Source organism: Melozone crissalis, unplaced genomic scaffold (assembly GCF_028551555.1).
Source record: "Melozone crissalis strain CALT ecotype California unplaced genomic scaffold, PUWL_Pcris_2 ptg000007l_1, whole genome shotgun sequence".
Taxonomy (NCBI): Eukaryota; Metazoa; Chordata; class Aves; order Passeriformes; family Passerellidae; genus Melozone; species Melozone crissalis.
Genome location: NW_026535785.1, coordinates 9,185,032 through 9,193,857, shown reverse-complemented (window position 1 = coordinate 9,193,857; position 8,826 = coordinate 9,185,032). Strand labels below are relative to the sequence as shown.

The 8,826-nt window shown below is 37.6% G+C and overlaps 1 protein-coding gene across 1 annotated transcript; it reads right to left on the bottom strand.

The window, feature by feature from the left end:
* Positions 1 to 1,080: 1,080 nt before the first annotated feature.
* On the bottom strand, positions 1,081 to 2,411 carry LOC128932798 (leukotriene B4 receptor 1-like). The gene has a single exon (XM_054269516.1). The coding sequence runs from the start codon at positions 2,393 to 2,395 to the stop codon at positions 1,385 to 1,387; it is 1,011 nt and encodes a 336-aa protein (XP_054125491.1). The 5' UTR covers positions 2,396 to 2,411; the 3' UTR covers positions 1,081 to 1,384.
* Between the last annotated feature and the right edge of the window lie 6,415 nt (positions 2,412 to 8,826).

Genomic DNA, 8,826 nt, shown 5'->3' with positions numbered 1-8,826 from the left:
TAGCTAAGGATTTAACCTCCCTGTGTTTATTTCAGTTTACAAGCTAAATTAGTACAACTCAAATATCCTGCACTTCAAAATTCAAAATTATTCAAAATTTCAAAAATTAATGGCTGGTTAGTATTTGTAATTTCTTTGTAAAAATGAGCAATATAGCTATTTAGTAACTGTCCAGAACAAGGAAAATGAAATTACAACATGCTTCATAATCAGTAGTTATTTTGATCTTATTACAAATGTTTGAATTAAAAATTTACAAAGCAAGTGTAAAAAATGTTAAGCATAATTGAAATAAATAAAATTTCAAAAGCAAACACTTGATGCCATGCAATTTTTCACAGTGAGTTTACACACATTCACAAAACTAAAGCCCTTGCAAACACTAATTTTATTGGTTTCCTATGGCAAGGTCCACTATTCTGTAAGAATAGAAAAATATAACTCTTTTATTTGCAAGGTGAAGTTTTTCTGATATGAGACACTTTGTACTACTACCATAATTTTCTTACACATAAAATTAATAGGAAGGATGTCTCCTTCCTCCTCACCTGAGCCTGATCCAATTCTTCCACAATTTAATAGACCTCTTGGGAGCTTAACTTCTTTGAATCAAAATTTTTGAGGATACTCAAAGAATATATATTTAATACATCAAATTGCCACTGAAGTATGCAATGTGTTTGCCATCAGATCCAGCATGCAGTCTGCAGTGGTGTTTGCCATACAACACAGTTCTCATACTCCATGTTTGACTTGTTCAAACCCATTACCCAAAGATAATGCAGTAAAGGATCTTGACTGTATAAACAACACTTATTACTTTCAAACCTAAATATAGTAATGATTAAAAAATAGCTTTGAATTTTCCATCAACCCAGAAGACTTTTGTGTCATTAGTATAATAATTTAAAACCATTATGAGCCATATAAAGAATTTAACTTCTTAAAACTTTAGATTGTATAAGGATTTTTGAACATGTAACAACTTTTTTTTTCTGAAAAAACCTTAGTTTCATTAGTTTCAAGCTTTCAAAGTCTCTCTTTTCCACATGCAGCTCTTTTCTGTTTTCTGCACACAGACTTTCTATAAATCAGACATAATTTTAATGGAAAGTAACAATGCTGTATTCCTCACAATTTTAGCTTTTAGCCACCTTGTTGATGTTCTCAGCAACAGTGAAATAGTGCTCATTTCACAATGTGAATAATAATTTATGAACTGAACAATGTTGTTAATGCCAATTCTTATATAACACACAAGAAAAAAACCCAAAAAGCTTTTAGTTCTCTACAGCTTTTCCTGGACTGCTCAGTAAATGAAACTCAGAGAATGAGGAGAAAGGACTGCTGAAGAAATGACACAGATTATTCACTAAGTTCCTTGTTAGAGATTTTCTGTGCCTACCAAAGTATCTTCATGTTTGGCTACAACCAGATTTCTTTTCTTGTCTTCCTCTGTTACAGTCTGACTGATCTGTTCAAACAGCTTTGACATCTTGGCAAACCTCAGGTGGTTCTGAAACCTTCGTGCAGCAAAAGCATAAAGCAGAGGGTTAATACAGCTACTGATGAATACAAGTGCTCCAGAGATGTAGGCTCCTTTGTCTACAATTTCTTCCAGTGCCAAAGACATCTCCTCATTTGAGAGCTCTATTTCAACAGAAATGACATCCAGGATGTTAAAGATGTGGTGAGGGAACCAGCACAGAATGAAAGCCACCACGACGCTGGCAATGAGACGTTCCGATCGCTGCTTGGATTGGTAAGTCATTCTGCTTATTCTTCTTGCAACACACACATAACAAGTGCAAATAATTAAGAAAGGGATTACAAAACCTGCAAGGGTCTCCAGCAGAAGATAGGACACCTTCTGTCTATTAGAAGAGTAGTTGCGACACGTGCACAGAAGCCGACCGTCCATTTCTTCTGTCTCTTGAAATGGAATGACAGAAATGCCAAAGGCAACAGACAGGAACCAAATGAGGAACACAATCAAAGAAATTTTTTCTTTTCTTCTGTAGGTTTGAATTGTGAAAGGGTAAAACACAGCCAGTAGCCGCTCCAAGCTGAGTGCTGTAATCAGAAATATACTGGCATACATGCTGCAGTAAATAATGAAAACCAGCACTTTGCAGAAGATGATTCCAAAAACCCATGAGTCAACAAAAGAGTAAATCCAGATTGGTAAAGTGATCAGTACAAGGACGTCAGCAATGGCCAGGTTCAAGATCAGCAGGACTGAAAGAGATATTTTCTTCATTTTTGTACAAACAGTCCAGATGACAATGCAGTTCCCAGGAGTGCCAATTATAAATGACAAGGCCAGTATTACGCACACTACTGACCTCACAATATTCCATGCTGAGTTCCCACTGCTTTCCTCAGCTTGACTCATTCTGGAAATTCTTCTGTTCTTGGTTGCTCTGTGCTCTGCTTTTATTCTCTAGGTGTTGGTGAACTAGTTGAAAGTTCTCCTCCAACTGATGTTCTGAAGGCTAATGCAGACTATGAGCTCACATCCTCATGTTTACTCTTACTGACATCTGACCACATATGGCAGATGGCCACATATGGCAGTTCCTGTTGTTTAGGAGGATGGGTATTTTTGCATACAAAGCAAAAGTAAAAATACAAAGCAGGACCTGACTTTGCTGTTAGTTATACATCCATTGTGCTTCAGCAAATTTTACAGCATGTTGGTGGTCTTTCTAAAGTGTCCCTATTTAAAGAAATGTGCTACTGTTTTGATGTTACTGATCTAATCAATGGCTGTGAGGAGAAAGAAACCCTTTTTATGCTATTCTATTCTTGCTCCTATGAACAACTTGGCACTTTATTTTATAAAAACAAAAACCAGAGGAGTGGCAGGTCAACTACAAATGGGCATTATATGTTTGGCAAGAATTTTAAAGCACAAAAATTGTGCTTACTACCTTCATGTCATCTTTTTTAATTCAGCAGAAAACAGTCAATCATATTTATAAATACCCTGGCATAAAGAAAATCAACTGTTTGTACTGTACTGGTATAAAAAAGTGGGTAGGAGTTGTATTTCTGGGAATTCTCTGGGAAATTGCAGTTCTTTACCAAACAATAACCATCAGAGTATTCTGTCTGGATGTAGACTTATAGGAGGAAGTGCTCCATGCCAGAGAGAAAAGATATGACTACATTATTGTCCTGCTGTGCCAGCAATGGGCTATGACGTTTATGATTTTTCCTAGGAAACTTGGTAGTCAATGTAGTACTCAAATCCTAAATGAATCATAAGTTCTTCAGAGCCTGGCCAAAGAGTATGAAACTATTTTGTTATCCTGATTTCAAAACATTTTCTGAAGTTCATTTCTAAAATGTTAAAGGAGGAACTAGAACAGCAGAGCCAACAGAAATATTCAAGAAGTGGAACTGGATGGGTATTTACCACTAAAAACGTTCACTGAAACAAAGGAGTTATTTATAAATTTCTTAAATTTAAGAATGTGATGCAGATTATTTCCCTAATTTTACAAACCTGGCAAATGTAGTGCACGGTATTAAGCTTAAAAGTATTTTTCACCATGGAAAAAGGATTGTAACATCAGCACCCCCAAAGCAGCTTAGCTGGTTTTGCTCTTGTAAGAGTATAATGAGATCAAAAGCAAATCCAGAATAACCCCACTGAAGTCAAGTATTATATCTTCAAAATACTATTTGTGTAATACAGATTTTAATTGGTATTTAATCTGATACGTGATTCCAGTTCCTTTCATTTTTAACCACATTTAATGAATATCAGGTAGGGGAAAAAATGAAACAATCTGTTTGTATTCTGAAGGGAATTTCTGAAAACCACATGTGAAAAATAACTAATGGGAGGAAGTGCTGGGCAGGATCTCTTCTTCCAATGAAATCACCTTTACACACATTATTTCTCCAGAAATATCTTCATAGACTGTTTTAGTTTATTGCCAGTGGCATATCTAGATTGAACTAAGTTGCAGATTTTTATTGGAAAGAGACAATCAAGCAGAGATGTCCAGTACCTGTTGTCACCCAGTGCTTCAGGGACTGGCAGGTTCTTTAAGTAAAGTCAATCTAGATTATGATTGTTGTGTCATACACTGATTATCAAGACTTTGACCTGAATTGCAGAGGGCTCAGGTGACTAAAAGCCTACATAACCAAAGACTTTAGATAGTAAAGAAAGCTACACTGATCACTAGAAACTGCTTAACTGAAAGGTGGGATAATTGCTAAAAATCCTGTGTAGCAGTAAGATACACAAACTGCTAGAATTTGTAGATAACCATAAGGTATGCTCTTAAGTAAATTTTTATGTCATAATAAGTGCTCTAAGTGTTGCTACAATCTTGTGGCCAGCCCTCAATCTACCAAGGATCCCTAAAAGGACTTGTATGTTCTGTACCATTGTGTGACACCTCTGTAGGATTTTTTTTTTTTACAACTTTATTTTTGGAGGAAAAGAGCAGTTGTCTGAACAACCACTGGTATAAGTATAGTTCTAATCCAGTGGTGTATGGATGTGGTTGAACTTCTGAAGCATCTGGCCTTACATTTTCCTGAAACACCTTTCTCCACTTGAGTTGAAGTTCGCTCGCCAAATGGCCTCAGCCTCTGGCTGTGTCTTTCATTTAAGCTAGAAAACAAATGAGTCTCTCAATTGCAGCCACAGTCTGGAATTTTAGTTTCAGAAAAATTCCAAAGAAGTGTTGGACTGCTAAGATTTCCTTGAGTAAGACTCTGAAGCTAGGCTGTTAGACTAAATATCTCAGACATTAGCGTTAACATTAGCTCAGGAGCATGTTCCTGAACAGCTCTGTGTGACTCCTGGGTCACTAAGAAAACTTCACACTGTAAGCTGTCTTAAATATTCTCTAAAAGTGTCTGTTATTTATCAAATTTAAATTAGTAGAACACAAACTTTATAGGCAATTTAGCAAATATTTCCAATAACAGGGGAAGAGTAATAACTTACAGATGACAATAGTGTAGTCAATAACTGCTAAAAACAACAGTGGCTAAACAATTCAGTATCTCACTCACTCCAGTGGCCGCATGTGGGTGGGCTTTAATGTAGGAATGCATTTGGACTTTGAATCACAGAAGTTCTAGTCCACTTCATCACAGCAGTGAAATTAAGCTGCATCTGTATGTTTAAAAAACACAGTTTAAGTTTTTTGTGTACATGCATATTATAAGTAGTGCAATAAGCCAGTCATCAATCCAGGAAACTCTTTGTAAGTCTGTTACTTTTAGATGGGCAAATAACTTCTGAAAACTTTCCAACCTCAAAAAGTCCATGCTACTGAAACAATTAAAATAGAATTTGCTTTGCCTTAAATATCAGGTGTGTGTTTCTCTCATCCTTCAAATTATTTATTTCACTCTGAATGAATGCATGAGCTTCCCTCTGGTGGATGTTCTGTAATTTACACTACCACCGAGCATTTTCAAACAGCCGTGTTTGCATCCCTGCATGTAAATTGTAATTGATATTTCTACCTCTTGCAAATTTATTCTGAGAAACAGAGTTTCTCTTCAAAATGCTGAGAGACTTTGGGCTAAAAGTCTCTGCTCAAAGTGTATCCATCCTTCCATGCTTTAAGAGACTCCCTTGTAAGGACTTACAGAGTAGCCAATGCATGGCAAATAGCAAATCCACAACGTGGAACTTGTATTCAGAACTCTACCAAGAAGACTTTGAGAAGGATCCCCTGGATGTTTGTCTAGTAAGTGATTGCAGAATAATGATTATCAAGTATCATGGATCTACTGAGATGCTGCAAATTGATGTTATAACCTCATTTATTTTTAATGTGAAAAAGAAGTAATTAGCCTGAACCTCTCAGTTCTTCAGCCACTGCATCAAGGTGTATTTGCAGGATTTGTACAAATGTCTTGTAACAAACTCAAGTTCATGTGCTGCTGAGTGCAGTGTGAAAGTGCCACCTTGATCAGAGAACTATGGGCTACTTCACAGCTGATCCAATTATTGCTTTCTTGATTACAGGAGGGGCTCCTATGTAAGAGGGATTTCAGGGGAATGTGCTCTGCTCTGCAATTACTGCAAAGGGAAGTGCAGTGTAGAAAAAGACAAACACCAGATATTTCTATGGTCTTGCAGTGTTTGTGGCAGCAGCCCATGGGGCAGCAAGTACAAATAAGAACACTCCCAGGGCTGCTTCATCAGAGAGTAAATAACTTAAGGAAGAACTTGAGATCGGTTCCAGAATGTAATAAAAGATGTGTACTTTGCCTTATAAAGTTTGAAATATTCTGTGCTGTGTGTATTGTTGTTAATCAGTATCCTAACATTATTAAAAATTTGTATGAGAAAAGGTTTCCTGTTTGTTCTGTTCAGTTTTTTGGCTGCCTAGAGATAGGGCTGGCTAGAGAAAAGATTTCCTGCTTGTTATGTTCAGGGAAAACTGCTTTAGGATTTGTGACAGCGAAGAGCTTCCAAGGCACCTGTTGTGTGTGCATCAGACATGCTTACATATTGGCACCTCTCTTGCCCTAACAGACTGATCACTGACAACCAGAACATGTTTCCATGGCGAAAACCACAGAGAAATATTTCCTTGTACAGACATACCAGGTGCATTAGATTAGAGGTGTTAATTAAGATAGTGGAGAACTGTATTCATAATTCTGTCTACAAGCAGGAATATGAATAACAATTAAGCTGAGATTACGGAAAAACTTATAGACATCTTTTCTTGACATTATGAATGTATACAGTTTTAGTGCCCTCTTACAGTACAAGCTTTTGCACAGTAAATGTATAAATTTGTTACAATTAAAGGCAAGGCTGGCCCATTCTGAATCAGCTACTACTAAGTAGCTACTTGTACACAAACTGTTGCTATCCAAAATCCTTAAGGGTATAAGCATATCTGGCACGGTGGTTGCTACTGAGAAAATCAAATGCGCAGTTTATATGCTCTTCCTTTTGAGAAATAACTTACAGGTGGCAAATACTGCTTGGATGATTTGCTGCCAAACAGGATTTGATTTTTTTTAAAATTGTTTAGCCAAACCTACTGGCATTTCCACCTTGTTTACTGGGATTGCATGTAAATATTATTTTGCTATATGATCGATGTCTCTTTTTGTTATTCAGCAGTGATAAAAGCAAGTGTTCAGCACAGCATGTGTTAGTGAAGGACCTGTGATTATAAACCCTGCAGTGCCTGAGCAGCAGCACCAGCCGTTCTGCCCACTCGGAACGGGCTGTCCGTGCATTTCTGTGTTTGCAACACAGGGCGGCACTGGGGAGCCGTCCCTTGGTGTTTGGCTGGGCCTGCAGGCCCGCAGGTGCTGCCTTTCCCTGCGCTGCCTGCGCGGCGTTCAAGGCCATGGCCCTCCACAACACTGATTCTTTTGTAACTAAAACTTCAATAAACTCACGGGGAACATCACATTGTCTTTTTTTGTCTTGTACATCATATTATTTTCTAAATATTAATCTTTCTAGGTCTCTCAGTTCTGTTTTGATACGTGCCCATTTCTGTTTTAACTGATCTGGTAAGGACAACTCCCTCTGCGACAAGAAAAAACATTATTTTAATAAATAAATTTTATTTTCTATGTCTCTGAAGGAACAAAGTTTGGAAAGTTTGGTAATTATATTAACATTTGGTCCTTCAATGTAGCTTCCATTTGTGTGTTCTCTTTGTAAAGCAGATCAAATTGATCTCTTGGGTTGTGAAACAGCCCTGTCCAGCAGATTTGAGCACCTTTGAAGACTTATTTAATTCCTTTATTACACATGACTTAACCTTGCTCCCAGTGTGACATGAAGTTTTGATTTTGTGGCCTTGTGTCAGGAGGCTGGTTAATTGTGCTGCAATTAGCAGACTGCACTGATTTTATGGGGAATACAAAGCTTTTTCTTCTGCTCTGTAGCAGCCACCACTGTCTGTGCAAGGAATGCCTGTGTGCTCAGTCACTCAGTAATTAGCATACCTGACATTCTGTTCTGCACAGCAGAGAAACCAGCACCCTGTGCCAAGCTGCCCTTCAGAATGGTCTTGTCCAAGCATTCTTGATCTGAAACAAAAAGTAGTCAGGATTCATTCTGAGATGCTACACAGAGCCACACTAACAGCTATTTAGTAAACACACACATAATATACTGTATGGGAAAAGTGCAAGATATGCAAACTTCAGGCACAGGTAATGTTTTATCCTTCTGAGCTGTTGTTTCTGTAGAATTTCTGTATAATATTAGAAATGACTGTGAGCAATGATAACTTGTCCAATAAATGAAGTGTTTTCACTGGCAGAAAGTGGTAGCACCATTTTCTTAGTTAAAACATATATCTATTTATGAAGTGTAATAGAATGTACAGCTAATAGACTCTAAAATAATCTGATGTCTTACTTTTCCTATCTTTGACTCTTGAGCCTAATAATATGATCTGGTTTTAGGCGGACTTATTTTCTATGTTCTAGTGTTGAGTCAGATCAAAAAGTACTTTTAGCCTGGTATCTTGTCTCTGGTAGCAGCCACAAGCAGGTGTTTAGAGAAGAATGTAAGAACAAGCCATGTGTGTCTGTACTTGTCCTACACATCCTCTGGCATTCAGTCAACCACAGCTGAGGAGTTTCTTGGATCAGAGATGGTTTCTGTGTGTTTAATAAAGCTTTGTGGACATTTATTCTGTAGACTTCCTATCCTTGAACTCCAGTGAACTTGTAGCACTGCAGCTTTGATCCATGCTGTGTGAAGAGCCATGTCCTTTTGTTTCTTTGCTGCTCTTCTGTTGGCTCCAGCTGGCTCCCCACAGTTCATCTGTTGGAAAAGCAGTGAGCAGCACACCT

Bases quoted from the DNA above. Each gene is read 5' to 3' on its own strand.
- LOC128932798 (XM_054269516.1), bottom strand. From the start codon at position 2,395: ATGAGTCAAGCTGAGGAAAGCAGTGGGAACTCAGCATGGAATATTGTG.